The sequence below is a fragment of the Centruroides vittatus genome, unplaced genomic scaffold (assembly GCF_030686945.1).
Source record: "Centruroides vittatus isolate TY-2023 unplaced genomic scaffold, ASM3068694v2 contig_875, whole genome shotgun sequence".
NCBI classification, from domain to species: Eukaryota; Metazoa; Arthropoda; class Arachnida; order Scorpiones; family Buthidae; genus Centruroides; species Centruroides vittatus.
In genome coordinates, this window is record NW_027122567.1 from 164,887 (window position 1) to 188,696 (window position 23,810).

The 23,810-nt window shown below is 26.6% G+C and overlaps 2 protein-coding genes across 3 annotated transcripts in view; one reads left to right on the plus strand and one right to left on the minus strand.

Moving 5' to 3' along the window:
* Nucleotides 1–23,810, minus strand: part of LOC136982969 (protein C10) — a 352,942-nt gene that overhangs the window by 101,544 nt on the left and 227,588 nt on the right. The gene's annotated exons all lie outside the window — the stretch shown is intronic.
* The window catches only part of Galphas (G protein alpha s subunit), a 114,596-nt gene continuing 101,877 nt past the window's right edge, over nucleotides 11,092–23,810 (plus strand). Inside the window, exon 1 of one of the 2 annotated variants that reach the window (XM_067279541.1) lies at nucleotides 11,092–11,660. In XM_067279541.1, coding sequence (XP_067135642.1) covers nucleotides 11,522–11,660 — 139 coding nt within the window. In that variant the 5' untranslated portion in view covers nucleotides 11,092–11,521. The remainder of the gene's footprint in view (nucleotides 11,661–23,810) is intronic. The other variant, XM_067279542.1, reaches the window with a different exon arrangement.

Below are 23,810 nucleotides of genomic sequence, written 5' to 3' on the forward strand. Positions count from 1 at the left end.
ATTTTTCTTTTATTAAAAAATTCGAACACATTTACTTTATATCAGGTTATTTTATCTACTTTGCTATATATACACTGTATTTTTATATAAAAATCTATATTTTGTATTTTTTTAATTTAAGCAATATCATAACATTTGTTATGAATCTAATAATTTTTTCATGTGTATGTAAAAATGAAATGTATATATATATATATATATATATATATATATTAAATAAAAACATTTCAATCTGCAGATATGAATTTTAAAATAAAAGATGAAAATCAAATCTTGTCTCTGAATTTACATTTGATTACCTGAATATTACCTGCAAATTTCAGTTTCTTACTAGGAACAGATTGCAAAATAAATCCTGTTCAAAGCGACATAGCAAAATAAAAATTATAATCGAATTAATAAATTTTTAAACTTTTCTTTTTTTTTTTTTAAATTACCGATAAATAAATATATGTTACAGACATATATTCTTATTGTTACCATTATTATTTTATTTTTTAAAAACAGTTCAGAGAGAAAAGAGGAGCATTCTTATATATTTAATAGATTATTTATGGAATAGGAATATGAATTTAATGAGAATAATATCTTTTTATTCATTTATAAGAAAATTATGTAATAAAATATACAGGGAAATTATATAAAACATTATTTATATCCTAACATTAAATTATATATTAGGTTATCTTATGATTTCATATTTATATGTATATATATAAAATCTATATAAAGCATACAATTAGTTATATATATATTAAAACTAATTACATTAATTTAAAAGTTTGTATACTAATTAATTAAAATTAATTTCGATTGTTATTTAAATATTACTTTGTAAACCTGTTATATAAAACTGACGATTTTCTTTTTATTTTCATTCTTCCTCCTAAAACAATTTCATTTATTAATGCAATCTGTGGTATCTTTTAACGTATTTATTAAATAATGGAAACGCTACGGCAATATATTACAATATATAAACACCGGATTTACAATTCGTATTTAATTTTTTACTTTATTTTTTTAATATTAATTTTGAAAAAAAAATTAAATATGAATTGTAAATCTGGTATATGAACTATTTAGTTAGCTAAAGAAAAACCAGAAATACAGGAAGATTTGATTGTCGAGTGGTATACGAATTTGATTCCCTGAAAATTCTCTAAACCAGGAATCGCTCGCGGGCTGGATACGGCCCGTTCAGATTTTATATCCGGCCCGCGGCCTTGATGATTTTTTAAAAAAATCAATGTTAATTATAAAAAAAATTTAAGCGTCTAAGTGTATACATAAGTCTTAAAGGCCTGGCAACAAAAGGGCCAATGTTAGAGCCTTTTTAAATTACAGAATGTTTTGGTTTACTGAATAATATTGAATTCGACCCGCGTCTGATACACGTCTATTTGACTTGCCCTTTGCTGCATTTGAGTTTGAGATCCCTGCCTAAACAGTTAAAGTTGCTGGACCTCTTATTGGGCTGCAATTTGAAAAAATTGTAGACCTATAAATTCCCACTGTCTTTCTTTAATCTCGAGAACGGAGTTAGATAAATGAAAACTGAGACCAAATATGGAAATATTAGAGGCAGGGGGTCCTGATTAACTATACAAGAACTTCTGATAAAACCGGAAGTCATGTTATTTCAATTCAAAAATTTTCCCTGAAAGGAGTTAGATAGATGACTGGCATGACTAACAGGAAAAGTATGATGTACAGGAGCAAGACACTACTATTTTGAGGTGGAAAGCGTATATTTTAAATTAACAAATTATTAAAAATATAAATAAAAATTTCAGATCGGCATTGTAAAGATTCACAATAAATAATTGCTCGTTACTGATAAAAATTTTTCATAAATTTAACATTTAAACGTAAATTTAAGTATTAAATGTACACTAAGAAACCCGAGTTTAACTTCTTGGTTTCTTTCTATGATTTGTATATTACGATTCATACTTTGAGTGTTGCCGTCTACTAATAAAATACTGTATGAAGAGTTTATTAATAACAAAATGTTGACAATTCGATAAATTTCATGAATTAATCAAATTTTTAACATTATAAAAATATTTCAAATGTTCTTATTGTTCTTTATACATTATTGTAATCTAAGCATATTATTTTAGTCTAGAAGTTGTTTTATCTATACACTTTAAATCATTTAATGTGATATTTTTTCAGTTTATTTATAAAATAAACCAAGACTCTGGAGTCGGAAATAGTATTAATGCCAGAATGATTTAATATTGCTCATATATATACAGGCCTATGTTGAATCATCCAAAATCCAAATATTGTTATTCAGTGAAAAAAAACAGAATTTCTGTTGATTTTGAAAGCATTTTTCAAAAAAATATCTTAATTTTAATAAATAACAAATCTCCGAATCAAAATATTTACAAGAAATTAAAAAAACTAATCGAACACATATTAAAAACAAATTGCAAATTTAACGCAAATTAAATAGAAGTGAAATTGAACCATATTTTATTACGCCATTTTAGGCAACATGCATAGACATATTTTTAAATAATAGATTTGTATGAAATCGTATAGTGACGTAACACTTTTGAAATCCAAGAAAATTTCTAAACTTTTTAAAAATATATATATTTTTTTATTTCAATGATTAAATTATATCCTAAGATCAAAATTAGAATTATTTCTGACTGACTCAATAGATATAAAATCAAATGCATTTCTGTCGATTTTTGAAATTTGGATAAACTTTTTCTTTATTGAATTTTCTAAATTAAGCTGTTATATATAATTGTTTTCTAATTATAACATTTTAAAATAATTTTTGAAATAAATATATTTACATCTCTTTTATAGGTTGCTGTCAACATTTTCAACTTCATCAATATTGCCAAACATCTATTAGGATAAAACCATTGAACACTGGTGATTATTGGTTGCGGGTTCAGGCCTGGCTAACGGGCTGACTAAATAGAGTTTTCTGGGTTTTCTTTACGTGTCTAACATTTAAATAATGGTCCATTTCTCATTAAAATTATCCCGGGAGATATCCTATCCTTGAACGATCGCCTATGTTGCATTTTGTTTTATCCCATTAATCCAATCTAATATTGTCAAATCAATCTATGAAAAATTATCAGGGGATGCACTAAAATATTTTTGATCTATATTATTTTTATATTAATTTATTGCTCATTCGTAGAAAATAATCGTCCATTCCCTATTTAAGAATTTTATAACAGATTTAAAAGTTACTTGTATTAGGTCTATACACTTACATGTATAAAACACGAATCTAAGATAAATTATATTATATATATATAAATAAAACACATATTATTAATTAATATCATTCTTTAAAGATTGCACTTTTTAAATAAACAAATAAATGCTTTTTATAATAAGATAAATAAATATTTATTTGATAACGAAAAATAAATATAACATTTTAAACTGTTAAAATAGCCTATTTAAAAATGTAAACAATCATGTGATTTTAATTAATGTATTCTTTAATTCGAATTTCATTCATTAATTCGTAGAACAATGTATTGTATTGTTATAAAATATAATTACAGCTTTTATAAGAGGTTATATAAAGGAGGAAAAATGGTAAATCTAATAAAATTGTCTTTATAAAATTTAATTACTTAAAAACCTCCGAATAATAAAATTCCTGTATTAAAAAATGTCTGCTATTTAGGAAGTTTCAAGAAAGTTATCTGATATGAAGAACCTTTAATAATTTATTGGATTGGGTGGAGCATTAGAAACTACTATCTAAATGTTCTGTTAAAATAGAATCAAAATTTCTAACAAAGTAAATATAATTTAATGAAGAAAACGATTTTTGTTCAATGATAAAAGGTTATAAAAATTCTAATTTAAAATGTCTATAATTTGATACATGAATTGTTAAAGAATTTTCTTTTATTGTATAATGCAACATGCTAATTTTTAAAAAATTAAATTAAATTAATTTATTTCAAAATAAATGGTTTGTTAAACTTATTAATGAGCAATTTTTGTATAAGAATAAATAAATTTTACTGGAATTATTTTAATATAATAAAAATAAATTCTATCAAAACATACCAATGTATGTTTTGATAGAATTAATACTTTATAGGGCTATATTGATATAAAGTATTAATTTTGTTTTAACAATGAAAACAGACGGTAAAAACAATTTAAGGACTTTAAGGACAGACGAATAAGTGAATATTGAATGGAAGAGTACAAAATGAAAGAATAATATTTTTATCATTCTATAATTTTAATATAAAAAAGTATTAACAAACCTATACTTCTCTGAGATAATATTATCTAGAATATAAATTTTTACTACGAAATACTTTTCAATTAAAAAGTAAAAAGGAAAGAAATTTGTTTGAAATTTCTTTGCGTTATGAATTAAAAGTATACCCGATAAGAAACTTGTAGGCCTAGCGATTATATTGTAATCATATTTTATAATAAATATTATTAAAAACAAAATTGAAGTTAATTCAGAAATGATCGTATAATTTGTTCTTTGATCTAATAATCGATCGAACTTTAACTGTCCTTCTTGTTTGTTTATGTATTGGCTAAAAATAAAAAGTTTTCAATCATCGTGTGAATGATATTTACTTTAGTTTGCCATAAATGTCTATATACAATAGGTTAGGAAATCTATTTATATCAAATTTTAACAAACCAAATTACAGTATACTATTATTTCAGTTGCGTTAAATCTCATCTGAACTGTCAATCCGTTAATATCGTATAAAATTGTATTTATCAACACTTGATTGAAACAAGTGTTGATAATTATATTAAATTATCAATAATATGTTTATAACTAATAGAATAATCTAATAAGTATCATTTAATAATTTCAAATACAGATTTTTAGACTTAAAAGTTTAGATATAAACAGTTTAAAACATAAATTAATTAATAATGAAGAAATTTATTAAATTCTGAAAATTAGTTTTATATCAACTCTTTCAGTGTTTAAATTACTAGAGTATTGAAAGAATATGAAATCTGCTTATACCGATTTATTTTTTATTTATTAGCATTTTTTATTACCTAATAAACAATATAAATTCTAAATGCGATAAGATACTTAGAATTTAGATTGCATGCTTACTTAACAGCATTTCTTTAGGAATAAAACCAAAACTTATTACAAGTTTAAAATGCATAGTTACTGGTACCAAGAATGATCTATTGCAATAGAAACTTATCTTATATTAGAAAAATGTTAATGCAGTATGGAACAGAAAGGTATTACAACTCTTCACTTAAAAAAGTAAGAATTCAATTATCTTATCTTAAAAGTAATTTTGGATTTGCCATTAGAAGCGGGGTTTTTTTGTTTCCATTTATTAATTCAAGCAGTTAATTTTAAAAATTTTTTACATAAGTTTAATAATAATGATAATAGTTGAATTATATTCAAAATTTGAATCGTACTATACAGACTTAATAAATGAATAAAATGCTTAGCTAACATACCGTAGAATGGTTGCTGACATTGCATTAATAAATACTATAACCTTAATATATTTTTCGCAGAATTTTCAAAAATTTTTACAATGAAATTTTCGTTTCGATGTTACTTGGAACTTTCAGGCACCCCACTAGTTTTTGTTATGACAATAAACCAGTTTTGAAAAATTAGTTGTATTTAGATACTTGGAAATTGAAGTAAAATAGCGAATAGAGTAAAAGACTGAAAAGTTCCTTAAAATATCTACTAAAATACTCATAAAGTATTAAAACATAAATATACTGCCAGCTGAGGCCGTTGAGGCGTCAGCCTACCGCTCAGAGAGAACCAAGATCGAAACCGGGCGAGCAACTCCATATTCGTAACAGACCACCCCTCGAAGGGGTGGTCTGTTACGGATATGAGAACACCGACCCTCACTACCGGTCAATCCATATGAGATAGAGGGGGACAGATCTTCCAATACTTTTGTACCAGAAAATTGTCCCACCTCCCAATAAATTTTTGTTTTATACCATACTATAAAAAGTAGAAACGAATAAGCTTCACTACACAACAGACACACCTTATTTTGTAAATCTAGTCAAAACCCGTCAAAGAGAAATTTTTCTTATTCATTTTCGTTGGCCCGTCACCCAGTATTTATAGAGATCGACCCCGATAATCCGACTGCCTCCATTGTATGTCTGAACCCATGATGGGTTTGATTAAAAGACCTTCTTAGTGCCCACAGGTTTAGCCCATCACGGATTCAGCCAGCTCCACAATAGAGCGGCCTATTGGTGAGAAATGGGGCTTGACAAATCCGAGACGGATCACTCCAAAAAATTCTTGGGGTTTTTCTCGAATCGCCCGAATTTGATCACTGGTCTCCAGAGCGACAGGCTGACGTGTTAACTGGCTCGACCATTCGAAAATAAAGTATAATTTTAAATTATTTTGTAAATATCTGCAATAAAAACTTGTAAACAGATAAATAAAATTGTATTGTAAGGCTGCAGGGACAAGTTCGCCGGTCCAGCCATGTCAGACCACTTTTTTGCTATCAACTTTACCAATCAAATCACTCGCTAGCAAGCAATACTAATAGACTTTTCCATAGGGGAAAAGAGTTATTCTAAGGTTCTTTCTCTCTTCTTCGACGATACAAATATCTGCTCAGGGAGATTTAGAAATTATAAAAGTTAAAATAACTAGGTAAGTATTGAAAGTGAAATCTTTATAAATAAACTAGGAAATCATAGCCATAATCATGGGAACTGCTCTCCGTTTCTGGGCATGACCACTTTTTCCTCTTCCTACGGACCAGTGTTATGTCGGCAAATTAAAATAGCGTATATATAAATATTTATAAAAATTTAAGTTTATCTTATAAGAGTAAAGACTTCATAATAAACGTTTGATATAAGCCTAATTTAGAGACTCAAAAGCTTATTTACACTCGTGGAAGGATTTTGAAACAGGATTAAAACAATCTGAAATACCGAAGAAAAAGTTGAATTTTTAAGAAAATTAAAAAGTAAAGCATTGATAAATTTATAATTCTTCGTAAAATTTTGTAGCCATATAATATGGCTACAAAATTTCGTGTATTTATTAAAATTCGTGTTTAAAGTTATTCCTACAGTAAATAAATTGTTTATTGATATTGTAAAAAAAGTACAGTTGAAATAATTCATTACTAGGCTCTGTTATCATCACCAAAATTCTAAAAAGAACTCAAATTCTCTAATGTTTTTGTATAATTTCTAGAATTTCTTAAACGTACTCAATTTAGTCATTGTAATATATTTATAAACTGTATCTTTACAAACATTTATTATATTTTTTTATTATTTAAAATATATTAGTTATGCATTTTAAATGAAATAATACTATACATAAAATAGTTGGTCAAAGAATTCTAATCTAATAAAGTGTTATTTATCTGAGTTTTTTTATGTTCTTTGTTAATTTAAAAAGTAAAATGTAATAAATTTTCTATTTATTATTGAGTGGAACAGTCAACGGAGAAAGAAATCCAAAGGGATAGCGATTATTTGATTTCGTCATCGTTTTTATTAATAAATTTATTTTATTCCTCTTCGCATTTGGAATGTGTATAAGGAACGAATTGATACACTGCTCAGAATTTATATCATTGCACTTTGAACAGGAATTATGTAGTCTGCATGTTAGACTGCGAAATATTTTATTTCAAAATTACCGAGGTAAATACAAAATGAACGAATTTTATTATCTATATATAATTCAATGTTGAATAGTATTGTTATCATAATATATAAAATTAATGATTGTAAGCTACCGTAGCAATTCTGTAAAAATAACCGGGAATTTTTTGTAAATGATGCATTATATTAAAAAAGTTACCATTAATAATTTATCAGTCTATTTTTTGAATAAAAAAAAAAATTGTAATTTGCATCTGAACTTGCATCTTAGAACAGTGACGAGCACCCTTTTCTAACCGCGGGCCGCAGATGAATTTCGTAAGCTTCCGACGGGCTACAAGCATTTTTCTTGTGGAGTTGAATGCTTGAAGCCTGATAAATTCTAATATAATTCATAACAGCTATATTAGGTACTAAAATATTACTCTCGTATTTTCACTAATCAAGTTTAGTCTAATTGTTCTTCGTCACGAGAACCAATTTAATTAGGGTTGCATATTGGCACGAGGCAGTAAACAGGAAAATAAAATTACATTATCAAAGTCTCGGGGACCGCATATTGCGGGTCGCATATGACTGTTATAGACCGTTAATAATGTGAACTTCTTATTTATAAAGTCTAAGATTAACCAAATCTATATATTTATAGTTTTCAATTCTTTCTTGCTACAATGAATAATTTTAGCATTTTACATACCAATGATTGACTGAATAAAAATTCTACCATATAAATTGTATTAAAATTGTAGAGTTGATTTCGAAATTATTAAATTATATTGAATAATAGAAGTGGTAATTTATAAGAGAAAGTAGTATTTCCTAGAATAATTTATTTTTATCTCAAACTTGTTTTACTATTGAATAGAAGCGTGAAACTCATGTTAAATAACGTACGATAATTAATTGGAAATTATCTTACAAATAGTTATTAAATATTAATAATAATCAGTTGATATTTTACAAGGAAAAAATTAAACTTTTGAATTTTAACAAAGATTTTTATCTTTAACTTTAAGCTTTCAATATCAAAATTTATAAACTGGGACAAATTTTCTCCTAATACGTTTATAAGAATACATTTCGAATTTAATGTATATAAATATTCTAAGTAGCGCATTTCTGAATTAAAATTTCATGCAGTGTTATGAGATTGTTTTAGTAGCTTAAATATAACTTAAACCCTTTAGTTAAGTTAATAATAAAAGTTGTTATAATTTTAATATCTCGACTTAATTTAAAAATTATTTTAATATAAGATTAATTATCTATTTTCTACACACCTGTTTTTTTAAAATTTTCTTTAAACAGGATCCATATACTTTCGAAAAATATTTGAAGGTCACCATATAAAAAATCAATTCCTGTTCGAGTAAAATTTTTCAGGATGGTGAAATTAAATAGACATATGGATAAAAGATAAATTTTAGATTTGAAATCAATTTTTCAGCATATGCTTCGATATTTTTATTAGTCGTTGATTGAGACCTACTTGATACCATTTAAAGATTGAAATCACCGACTATATATGTTGTTTCAGATTTTCTATTGTGTTTGAATATATAAAAATTACAGTTACTATTTTGTTCGTAAGAAGATTCGTGGTATAAAGTAATGAAAATACTTAAAACAAAGAATTAAGATCATATAGGAAAGATTTTTCTAATGTCTTCAATTGTTATCTCGGTGTTTTAATTAATTTTTATGAGCTAGGGTCATCAGCAGAGGCATCTGTCATTTAGAATTTCATGTCCTAACATTATTCCACCTATATTTTGTAATATTCCCTTCAATATTATATGACCTGTTTAGTGTCTTAAATGTTTTCTTTTCTAGACTTTCAGTGGGCATATTTCACTTCAATAATTTAATGCTTTATGTACTATTTAAATTTAAAATTTGTATGAAATAAATAGCACAAATTATACAGTTTATAACTTATTCATGGTTTTCTCTCTATAAAATTATACTGGGTTTTAAAATAAAATCGTTTCTTAAATAAAATTATATGTAAATATTCTGAGAACAATTGAGAATTTTATATTGAGCCGTGTTCGTATATCATCGGCTGAGAATTACAGTATCGTAACGCCATTTTTCCTAAAAATTTTGTTTGTTGTAATCTCCAATATACAACGTACGGCACGAGTATATCCTCATAACAAAATTCTTATGAAAAATTGAGTTACACTCAGCCGACCTTATATAGCTACTGTATTTAAAATTAAGTTCAAAAATTATTTTATTTTAAATATATATCATTTAAAAATATATAAAATCATTAAAAAATTTACAATAAATGCCATAACAAGTATCTTAAAATTATTATAGATTTTTGTGAAATTTTCTTGCATTAAATTGATAAAATAATTTTAATGCACTCAAAAATCTAAATTTTCGTTTTTAATTCTGGGATCAAAGAAAATTTAATTAATTAAAAAAAATTAGAATTTTAATTTCTTAAATTGAAAATTACTTAGCACAATATTTTAATTAAATCCCGAAATAATAATAATAATAATAATAATATTTTATTTAAAAAACAAGGAAATTATTTTTAAAACTTGGTAATATCTTGACGCATGAAATCATTTTTTCCTGTTATTTAAATATGTTATTTATTATTTATATATAAAATAAAAAATAATTATATATTTTTAATACGCGTTTAAAATAATGTTTAGAATCGACACTAGGTGGCTAATGTTTGCCGTCGGCCGTAACTTTGGCAATGATAGTAAAACTTATCGCGTTTACGTTTATGAATAAACTTTATTAATCTTGTGTTAACATTTGTCCAAATTTATTTTAACGATTATTTACATAAAATATCATACTTTGTTTAATTTGAAAATAACAGTAAAATAAAAAAAAAATAAATTTGTACGTCGATTACAAATTTAAAATTATTAAAAGTTGTTAATAATTATTAATAAAATATTAAAATATTAAAATCGAAAGCTTAAAAAATTTCATAAGCTTGTATGTACTGTATCTTTTAAGAAATTCGATCCCTCAAACGAATTCAAGAATTATTATTTTATTTATAATTTTTATTATATATAGTATAGTTAATGATAATTTAATTATAAGGCAAGTTCGAAAAAAATTACTTTTCAATAAAAGCATTAAATTTAAAGATGAATAAAATAATTACGTGACGTCATATGTATCGTCATAAGAATGAACATCATTGCAGAGCGCAGGTGGTTTGCCGTGGTGCCAACTATCGAACGTCTTATTCATAATAATATATTTGAGTGTTTTAATTATAAAAATATTTAAAAAAATGTATATTTAATTTGTATTATCGATTAATTAGATGTATCGAATATCCATTGAAAAAATTAAGAAAAAAAAATCTCTTACGCACAACAAAAAGGAGCGTATCGGAAGAAAACTATAAATAGACTAAGATAGAATTGATTTCAATTCGTGAATGAAAGAACAAGCGAAGAGACGTGACATACGTTCAATATTGAAAACATTAGTTTGGAATGAATTGTATTAATATTCAATATACCTTGCGCGCGCTTTTTCTCATCATCTAACAATTGATGCAAGTTGCGTGGAATCAAAAACAAGCAATCGTACGTGACTCGTCACGTTTCTTTCCGTGATGGCTCCTACCCACAATCCTTAGCAGCCGTCCTTCCTTCGAAGTGCGGAGGGTGGGGATGGTTGGCTCACTAATTGCGGGTCGGTACAGTGCGTTACTATACACCAACCGATTACGAAAGTAGTAGTTTACCAAAAAGAGCAGACAAACCGAAATCTCATTTTCCCATCGATTTGGATGCGCTGAGTCCCATTAGGACGGAACGAGACCCTTCTGAGGGGGGTTTGGTCGGGTTTACGACAGTTCCCTGATGTCATGGGTTGCTTCGGTGGTTCGAGTACCAAAAACGATGCCGAAGAGGATAAAAGGAGGAAGGAAGCCAACAAGAAGATCGAGAAACAGATCCAAAAGGATAAACAAATTTACAGAGCCACACATAGACTCTTGTTATTAGGTAAGGTTAAGCCTGATGTTAGGCTTAGTGTTAGGGTTAGGAGTTTCGTTTTCATTCGAAATTCTTTCGGGTCCGAATACTCATTTGTTTATAAGTTATATAATAATAGATAGCCTATCACCCAGATACGAATATTCTGTTCAATTATTCATTTTTACACCAAACTAACGCCGCCATTCCTTAGCTGATGGTAAATAAGTTATTTTCAATATAAATTGTTTTTATTATCATTTAAATAAATTTTTCTCTTCGTTCTCGTTATTTTTACACCTAAGGAATTTTATAAGTTCCTTTTAAATAAATAATTATAAATAATAATGTCTTATATGCAATAGAAATGCCTGATTAGATGATCACTTGAAAAAATTCTATATATAAGCGTTAAATTAAAGATCATAGGCCAAATATTTTATAAGCTTCAGATCATAATTAGCCTCCTTATATTAATGTGCTTCAAAGGATTAAGTAAGACCAGGAAGTTCCAAAATGATGGATTATCATGTACAAAATATACAACAATCTTCTATTAAAAATTGTATTTTTACTCATTTATATAATCTTTTATTAGATTTTCTACTTTCTCTATTTTATTATATAGACTAGCAGTAATTAAATTGTTTTAAATTAGTTTAAAATAATACAAATTTGAAAATAACATCATATATTTGAGTATTAACATGGTTTATATATTATTTTATAAACTGAATTTAAAATTTTGTCTTTCATAAAATTATTTTAAATGAAGGAAGTAATTATTTCAAATTATTCATCAATTATCAAATTAAAAACAAATAGTAATTTATTTCACATATCAATAATATATTATAATGGAAGATTTTTAAAATTTCATATTATTAGTGGTAAATTTGCATTAAGTAATTCATATAAATAAACTATGATACTATGATTAGATCAATTCACTAGTTATTCATTCTTTTCTGTTAATATTTTTAGTATCAGTACTCCTTCAACTGTAGTATATTTATAAACTTTTTAAAAATTTTTAGGTCATTTCTAGGGAATTTTTAAAATTATATGAAGTTTATTATATTTATAAGAAAGTAATATATCTAATAATGAAAATGCTAATAGAAAAGTTTAATGGAATGAATGAATACTTTACCATGCTAATATGTTTTTAATTTATATAAAAGAATCTAAGTGTAAAGAAGTTGGCTTCAGGTTACTTATAGTACAATTACAAGCATTTGTAATAAGTTAATAAATAGGAAATATACCAATAATAATAGATAGTTTTAAAAAGATTTTTAAAATATACATATTACACTATGGATATGAATTTAGCATTAAATTATATTAAGAAACGTTTCAGTAATTCTATATTCACTTATCGGATATAAATATAAAACAAAAATTCTGATTTTGTTACTTGATATACAGTATTAAAAATTATTCATTTATCATGGATATGTTGATTATTGAATTTATTACTGTAGAAAATAGCTGCTAGACCATAGCCTAAAATTGTACTGATTATTTTAAAATCATTACCAACTTTATTGAGTTTTTGACATTGCTCATTTAAATCTTTAATCTTTTTTGGTATTATATGCAATGCTTTTTTCAGTTTTATTATTTTTAAGGAATTCTACTCCTTTTACAGATTAACTCTAACCAAACAATAGGAACTGTTTTTGCAATAGTATGATACCAGATGTTAAGATATTTACTCAATATTAAATAAGTATAAGAATTTTTATTCGTAATTTTTAAGTAGTTAAAAAATTATGGAAAATTCAAATATTCTCTTTGACTTATATAAATGCAGGTAACAAATGAATAGAATAATTAATATTTAAATAAATTAACATATAATGTGAAAGTTTTTTGAAATTGTATAAACAGAAATAAATTAACAGATTTCTTTCATAAAATAATAATTTGAAGGTATTTAGTTAATATTGATATAATTTTGATAATGCATATTATATCCAATTATTTTAATATTTAGAATATTTTATGAATGATTTTTTAGGATTGCTTCCTTGATAATTTAATTAATTTTACTTAATCTGGGATTTTTAACATAATTAAAAATTCAAGACATTGACTAAGTTAAAGTTATCACAGTAATGATAATAACAATGTAGTTATCATTATTATTTCAATTTCAAATTTTGTCTACTGAAATCAGAATTATACTCAGTTTATAAAAATTATTTATTATTGGACTTTTCAATTTAATATAATAGAATTTGAAATCTATTATATATGATCTTATCTCTAAAAAAATCACTTATTTATCCTGAACAGAAAAACCCATGAGCACAGGCTTCTCTGTTGAACACTGTTTGAGTTATACATGAAATACAGCTTAATGGGGCAAACAGTATCATTGTTATATGATTACATAATAATAATTTTTGAAAAATTAATTTAAATAAATACCAGAAATTAAATAAACTTTGTAAGGAGCAAAAGAAATTCTGTTAATATTAATTATAACTAATATATAAAATCATGGATCAATTTTATTCATATAACATAATCCTAAATATATTAAGGAGAATAATAATGATCCTAATAATACATAACTGTATTTTATCATATATGTTACTTTCTCTTAGAGAATAACAATGTGAAGAACTATTGAAACATTGCAGTTTATTCGTACTACATTTTAAATGTTTTTATTATTATTATAGTTACTTTATAAATCTGTCAGTATGAACTGTTTTAAATGAAATATAGGAGAATTATTAATTTGAAAGTAATTAAAAAATTATTTTGTAATAAATCATGATTAACTACATTTAACTTCAGATAACTTTGTTAAATCCACAGGTTTAAAGAATAATAATGAAAATAAATAAAATTAGTAATCAATAATTTGTGACTTATGAAATCATTCATCAGGAAAATGGAAAAAAGTTATTAACTAACAAAACAACTTAATTACAGTTTTTCTTTATACACGTTTTTGATTCTCAGATACTGTCAATTATAAGAAGTTTATCAATTTAAAGATGCACAAAAACTTATTAACTTACAATGTTGCAAACATTATACATTTATCCAAATTACTGACACTTTTACTTAAATTTGAAATGTGAAAATAAATGAGGGGGAAAAATTTATACTTTACAATGCTATTTCTGTATTCTTCTATTCACATAATGTTTACATTATGGATGCAACATTAAAATAAAAATTTTTGAAAACTTTCGATAACTAGTTTTGAAAACAATTTAAAATAGCAAATAAAATCCAAATTTTAATTAAATTAAATATACATAAAATGATATATAATAATAATTTACATAACTGAAATTACAAGATAAAGTTTTTTTGTTCTATAATGATAACTATATAACAACTTGGTCTTTTGCCTGACAACTAAGTTTCTTATGGCATCAACTGTAAAATGTATCCTGATTTCAGAAACATTAATTCTAAAATGCATACTTTTTCATATTTTAAAGAAATAAAGTAGTTTTTCTGGACACTGATATATCTGTCTCATCTTTTTATTAATTTTTGTGACCTTTTGGTGAAAGTCTTTATGAACAGCTTTCTCATTTCATCATTGCCCATGAACTTTTACTTTGAAGAAGTGCTTTCAATGAAATGAACTTAAAAAAATTACTTAGTTAAATCAGGACTATAGAGAAGATATGATAATATTTACTATATTTTTTCATTAGATGATATAAAGCTATGAATTATCCTGGAACAGAAGCATGGCTTGATTCAACTCATTTTCCAATACATTATGGTAAGTCATTATTATGATGAACAAAAAGAATCTTCATATTTCATAAAGTCAACATCTGTTCTCCTACAAAATGATTATATTTTGAACTACCCCATTGATGATGCTATATGTTTACATTCCATACATTTCAATGGTGGGCAACTGTTGGTAAACATAACACATTGACTTTTTTCTGGCACACAAACCAGGGTTCACCAAAAAAATAAATATCCAACATCTTTACCAAGTTGTGTATTTTAACTAAATGGAATACAATTTTATTGAGTAAAGTAATACTAAATAAAAATGCAACAAAGAAACAAACACCATCAACTGTTTTAGTAATAATAAGCAATAAGAAAATGAAATAAACATCCTATTTTCAAGACATTTATATCTGTGGTATACTGAATTACAAGCAGCATTGCCAATTTAGCAGAAAATGTGCTAAATCTAGCTTTCCAGTAGCATCATTTAACCACTAGACTAAATAATATGCTCCCAAAACTTTTGGTTTAAATTTAGTGATTTTGGCATGCACACTTAAAAAGGTTGCCCAACCTGCCATAGACTTTCTCTTAATCTTTAATTTTTAATGGTTGACTTGGGCTTTATAATATGTTACTATTCACTTAAGAAATTTTTCTTTTGTGTTCTGTGTAGGTTTCAAACTGCATGGCCTTGTGTTTGACTGTCAATATCCATTGAGAACAGATTTTCTGAAATTGCAGTTTGTCACAAATAATATCCTGCATCATATTTTTATTAATTCCAAATACAGACTAATTGATGTATTGTTATATACTAATTATTTAAAATTGCATTTTATTCAGTAAACCAATTGTAACATTGCATGACATTTTCAAACAATTTTTATTTTTAGAAAGCATTTGATAAATAATAATGCAATTTTATGAGTTTGAAGATAAATTTAAAAGATAACAGTTGTTTTGCAATGTAAGTTATACAAACAAGTAATGATTTTATTTATTATTTTGCATTATATTTCTAACAATAGTGGTAGTAATTTCTATTTATTATTGAAATTTTAATTTTAATATTAAATGTTAAATGACATGGATTACATGTGTAATCCACATAGCAACTCAAGAATGATGAATTACTGGATTAAGCAATGCAGTTCTATCAATAGCAGTTCATATTACAATGATTTTGCTAGTCATATTATTTTTGATTTTTGTTTAGCTTTAGCAACAAAAGTTAAAAGTCAAATTTCAGACTTTACAACTATGCATGTATCCTTTGAATTACATGATTAATTAGTTTCAAGAAAGCATTGTGTAAAGTGAAATTACATAAAACAAGTTGACTTTTATGGGCAAAATAGTGATGTGTTCCCAAAATGAAAAACAGATATCTGAAATTTAGAGAGTAATTTCTTTCTTTTCAATAATTGCATCTGTAACTAGTAATTTAATCAGACCATGAATTTACTTATATTGGAATTGAATTAAACTCATCCTTTTCTTGTAGCTTGAAGGTTCTGATCAGTGGATTGATAATTTTCAATACTGTTGAAGAAATTAACATGAAATTAGGGTTTGTTGTGATCTAAAAATTGGGAAACAAAATATTGGCTTTTTTTTTTTGTAGTACTTTGTGCAGCCAGTTTTGTTGTTGCAGAATCCAATGTGTTTGAATTGTAGATGCGTGCATACGGTGATTTAATTCAGTATTTTTGATTTTTTGATCTTTTGTTACAGCAACAATGTACAAAATAAGATCAATGAAAGATATCTGTAATTTATATTCTCACTTATGTACAGTAATTTTTTCCTTAATCAGAGGATTGTTTCAGCTTTATAAAAATGTTCTTAATAGTTGTTAGTGACTTAGGAAAACCTTTTCTTCCACCATCTGTCATGCTGTATCTGCATCCCTTGGTTTTGGGCTATTGCTCAACATTGAATTTTCCACTGCAAAAAGGTTCCTGTTAGAGAATTTTGTTCCAGTCTCCCATTTGCCATTGCAAGCTTTCCATCTAATGTTTGGGGTCAGTGATCTCCAAGGGTCCTTTTTTAGTAGTCCAAAGGTACAGAAATCCATGGGCACTGCATTGGTGATTTAACAAGTATATCAGTAAAGGATATTGATCTTATACATCTATCCCTCTTTTAAGTGGTCTATTTTTGTGATTTTAAAATAATGTGGTTGACGAAACAAAAGAAAACTAATCTCTCTATGTGATCAATTTTTTTTTGTTTTAACATGGGAAAAATTACTTTATTTGAAAATCTTTAAATTTAATTTAATTGTTAAAATAGTATTATAGTTAAAAGTTATCAATTGGGGACTGGGTTTGTTCGGAGAATCAATTTTTCAGATAACCGATTATGTACGAAAAAATACATTATTAATATAATATATTAGTACAGTAGAGCATCGATTATCCAACCCCCGATTAACCGACCGCGTTCTAGTTGGCAAATTCAAATGTCTGCTAGTGATGTAGCGCTACAATATTTGGTTATGTCTTGGCTACTTTAATATTATTTTTGTTAAATTTTTTCATGTCTTAGCTGGCAGCACTGGCTCGACTATGAAAGGGAGGCTAGTATTTGAACCAGGTTTAATACACTATACTAATAATGTATTTTTTCATACTTTTCAGTTATCCGACCAACCCAGTCCCCAATTAAGTCGGATAATCGATGCTCTACTGTATATCCCAATAATAGTATATTAATATATCCTGTGTCAAAATTTTTATCCGTTGCATGTCACTTTGCATTGAATTTTTGTCGATGTTAAGCCTAATGAAAATTTTTATAATAATAATTGTGGTTATTGTATTGTTAAAAATTATTTCTTTATTTTGTACAAACAAAATAAATATATTGAAAAATATAAAAACAAAAAAAAAATTATACTTTAGAAGTTAATCTAGTATCAGAAATGTTCCATTCAGCACCACACAGTTTGATTGGAATGCTTTTGGTTAACCGACATTTCAGTTGATCAACTTTTGGATAATCGATGCTCTACTGTATATGTACATCAAAGAATACTGTATCTTGATTTTATGTTTTTTATGCTACCTTGTGTTTACTATATTAATATACAAATAATGTTAACAACAAATGATGCTAGGATAAAAGAATATATTGTGGTTTTTTGTAAATTACTTAATTTTTTGTTCCATTAAAGTTCTGGATCTTATCAGGCACTTTTCTATAGGATGCATGTACTGTACTTTTTACATGGTGTTATTTGGAATGCATCTACTGTGCAAAAAGAGTGATAGGTGTACTAGTTTCTTCCTTCGTCATCATCCGAAATGCTAGGGATGAATGAGGTACGACTCAGTGCTTTGTCCTGATAGCCATATCTTTGAATTCTCCATACCATATAGTCATAGAATTTCATGCTTGAATATGGGCTCCAGTATTTTACTCTGATAGCAACTAGAATCAACTTTGACCTTTGAACCAAGTTTTTGCAGTTTTAATTTGCCATTTTAGAAGAAACCTGCACCAACCATAAAGCCTTTGCTGTAACTTTCCTTGCATTCACAGACCCGTGTTGAAAAATGTATTTGATCCTTTGAATGATATATATTATTCAAATTTTGTTCATGTTGGTCAGAGTACACTCACGCTTCATCAAGAATTACAACAAACTTCCACCTGTCATCTACTGTTACTTCTCACAAAGTTTTCTATAGTTATTCTTTCTCTCCACAATACAACAAGAGGTGAGTTTGTGAACTTGGGTTTATATTTCTTTCATAGCCCTAAATTTTTGGAAATGATGTAATTAACCATTGATAGCAAATTTCCCACTTTCTTTGCAATGTCTTTTTTGAGTGCTGGGGTTTTTCTCAGTTACCAAGGCCTTCTTTCACCTTCTTAACTTTGGCAGTTATCTGATTCAGAACAGCTGCAGTTTATGGATTCTATGGTTCTCCAAACGTTCAGCTTCTCTAAATTTTTTTTTCCTCTGAGAACATAATGGACTCCATTCTTTGAAATGTCAAAATGCTTCATCTTGCACCTCTCAATTATTTCATTATACAGTGGAACCTCACTTAATGAGCACCTTGCATAATGAATATTTTGCATAATGAGCAAAACAAATTGTAAAAAATTGTCTTGCTTAATGAGCGATGTTTTGCATAATGAGTGACAAGGAGAGGGGAAATCCGGGATTGTGCATATGCTCCATCAGTCTGTGTTTAGCACTCATTCTGCTAGCATCTTAGTGTTGCTTGTGATCACACATATTACAAACTAGCTGTTACTTGCGGCTTTGCCCGCTTGGATTTTGCAATTTGATAGAAATAACCCTCCCTCAGTACTTCACTAAGTTCTCAATTATTAGTTGTTACTAATTTGGTAAAATTACTGATTTTTGTTTGTTTCAAACTATGGACTGCTAATGCACCTAAATTGAAGTTTCAAATATTATGGGATTCTGAGATATGATAAATCTGAGTTTAATTTTTTTTTAAACATAAATGACATTATCTGAAACTCCCTAAATTTAACTAAATAATAAAATGTTAAAATACGGAGCATTCACAAAGATAAAACCTTTGTAGTTGCCTTTTCCTTTTTGTCATTGCACACCATCAGTAGTCCATCGGAAATTACAAAAATTACGGAGATGACCTTCCCTTTTAGGCTACTGCCTCCGCAACAAACATGCAAAAATGCTAAAATGTCCTCAGGTGTTTCGCCACTATCACAATAATATTTTTAAAAAAATTAACAAAGTAAAATCGTAGCTGATGTTATTTCAGTCACCATCGTAATTATTTAATTTATAACAATCTAAATATATAAAATTCTCACATGCGTGACAATCAACTTATAGTAACTTATAACTATCTTACGATTAAGGAAAATGGAAAAAAAGCAAAAGGAATAGAAATACCCGGGTTTTTCGTAGCGACATTCTCTTGGATAGGACACCACTTCAAAACTCTCCTTTATTCGTGACCCTCTTCTTGTCATAGACCTTTTGTCTATTCCTGACTTTGTCGTTTGTCCTCAAGGTTTTCTGTCTGTAGTCTATTTTTTCTTTCTAATTTCTTCGGCACCTCAGTCTCAGATTGTCCTTCTTGAAATCTGGAGCACTCTTTTTCCCTCCCTACTTCTTCGAGGTTCTCACCAAAAGTGACTCTTTCTCTGTCTGTTTGGCCCCAGGACCCCACACTGTCTTTTGTTCTACTTATTTTTGTGGGAAAGATAGTTCTACCCAAGGGCAAAAGGGTTAGAATGCCACACTATAATTGAACAAATATGTAATAACAAATTCAAATTTAAACAGTTCGAACATTTGGTTAAAAAATCGTAATACGTAAATATTGTACGTTTGGAAATTAAGTTATTACCATCAGAAACAAAAAAATTGCATCTGAAATAGTACAGTAGAAGCCGTTCTTCCGGTTAAACCTTAATGCTCTCTCTCTCCCCTGCAGGGGAATTTTGAAAAATTTCTTCTTAGTGTGCGTTTCCATGACGTATCCTAACTGTGTACCAAATTTCACCATTTTAGGTTCAGCGATTTGCTCTGGGGGATGATGAATCAGTCAGTCAGGATAAGTAGTTTTATATATATAGATAAACATCGACAATCATAGCCTGTTATATAATAAACATGCCATCTCATACTAAATTTAATGACCAATTCCAAATTAAATTTCTCAAATGTCTAAATTAAAAATTAATTATTTATAATTATTAAATTTAATACAAGATGGCAGCATAACTGCCTACCTCTGGTCAAATGAATTAATTTCTAATATTTAATATAGCCTTTATGTAGCCCAAGAATTTGGCATATCATTTGGCATCTTCATCAGACATATTATGTGATTTTTATTTTTTTTATTTTTTTTGTTTTCTGCAAATTGAATTTGCATTCCAGGTTGGTTCATTCTTAGAAGAAAAGATGAAGATGATTCACACTTCTTAACAATGTATATTGTGTAATTTTCTTTGAATAAATGTTATACATAAAATATTTGAGTATTTTTTTGGCATGGAATGCATTATCGTATTTTACATTAATTTCTATGGGAAAAACTGTTTCGCTCAATGAGTGTTTCATATTACGAGTATGATTCTGGAACGAATTATGCTCATTAAGCGAGGTTCCACTGTAACTGTATTCTTATAATTATAACCATACTCTTTGAAAAGGGCAATAATGTACCCCTTAAACAGTTAACAGTTTTTGGTGGCATAATCTGAAATGATGACAACTATTTGCAATTTTCATGAACTATGCAGGGTGCTGCATTTTTACAAAATCGCTACTTTATCTGTGTCATTTGTAACTAGTCAATGCAAAATTAATCATATATTACTGTCCAATATAATGATATATGCTGCTTATCAGGAAATTTTATAGAAGGAGAACAATTATTACAATAAAATGACCTGTCCTGCTAGCAGGACAGGTCATTTTATGTAGTATTATCGAAACAAAAGAGTGAGATTGTTTTATACATAATTGTGTTCTGTGTTTAAACATCAGCTTTGACATCTGTCCCACACAAAATTACTGGCATTTTGAACTTTAAAGAAAAATGTTAAAAAAATCGACAGCATAACTTGTTCATGTAAAGCCAGACAATTGGGAAATTTTTTTGCCAATTCTTAACAGTAGAATCTACTGTCCATTAATTACACTTATGAGTTTCTCTGAATTCTGATACAGGAGACCTGTATCGGGCTTCTGTGTGCCTTTGGAATTAGTTTGGAACATAACAGAAAGCTTTTCTATTCATATTTACTGCTGACAGTCTACAAGAATGATTTAAATGACCCTGATAAAATAGTTTTGTTTTTAAATACCAGAGGGCAAGCATCTGATAAAAAATTCAAATTTTATGACTTTAGCAGATCCTTTATAATTCTATTTACAGCATATAATTGGCACATACATAAAAAATGCAAATTTTAAATTGTTTCCATAAGACTGAAACAGCCCTCTGTATATTTTAATTGGTTAAAAATTTGATACCCAATGAATCCAAAAGGAGTCGAGAAAGAAGCCTCAGTTTGTGTTTTAACTTTCATTGTAATCTTACATTTCATTTCAATAGTAAATGATAGAATAAATATGGAAACATATTTGTTAAAATCATATAAAAGAAACTTGAATGACAATTTTACAAAATGTTACAAATTTTATACAAACAAAAAAGTGTTAAATTTTATTTTTGATTTTTAAATAAAATTTTAAAAAATCCAATTTTACTGTTAATATTTATAAATCATTCTTATGTAATCTTATTTGAATAATATTTTCATATTAAAATTACTTAATGAATCTCTAATGTGAAAATAGATGACAGTTTTAATCTATAAGCCTATTTATAAGAAATCATAACTGCATATTTCAGAATTCAGCAAATTTGTAATATTCTTAAGTTGTCTAAAATAGTTAGACATTACATTTTTATACATTTCACAAATTTTAAGATAATTTCTAGTTAAAAAAACATTTAAAACAATAAAAACTAAAATTTTATTTAAAATAACAGTTTTTAATGACTGCAAAACAGTTTTTAGGATAGTTTTTTTTTATTAGTTTAGTTATATCTGTTATTAGACCAATAAATTAGACCAATAAAATCCAATAAATTTCATAGGCTTCCTTCTTAAATTTAGAAAATGAAATAATGTATTTTTCAGTTCTCTATGTAAACAGCCACATTTCTTCTGAATGACAAAAACTAAGCAGGCAAGAATATCATCCAATATATTTTATTACCACTCTTAATGTATATGCATTTTGGGTTTAGCCACTCTTCAGTACATGCTACAACGATACAATAAATTAAATTAACAACTATGTAAAATAAAACAAATAACCAAATTTCTACATACCCTTTTATATAACATATTTAGTACAATTTTTTATATTATAAAAGTTTTTGTAACAGATGTGAATATAAGTAAATATTGATCTTGTTTAAAAAATTATTTAAATATTTTAAAGTACATAAGATCATTGTCTATCATAAACTGCCAACACACACAACTAATGGTTACAAAGCTCCCCTTTTATTACATTTTATTATTGCAATTAGCTAATTCAAAGTATTACATTATCCTAATTTGTATTAACTAACATATCATTATTTAAATTTACATTATTCTTATGTTTTAAAATTTTAAAATGATCTATAAATTTTATTTTATAATCGTCTCTTTCTTTATGTAATACAGTATTTTAATGTTCTGTTTATCTATATCACAATCATTTACTTCAATGTGTAATATAGGGGTGAATTCTCATGCTTAAGTTTTATTGCTGCTTCATGCTGTTTTAACCTACATTCAAACAACCTTCCTATTTCCCCTATATATACTTTTTTGTTTTACACATATTTGAGATACTGTAGACATCCTGTAACTTTGCCTATATTTTTTATATTATTTATTCTCCTTTTATTAATG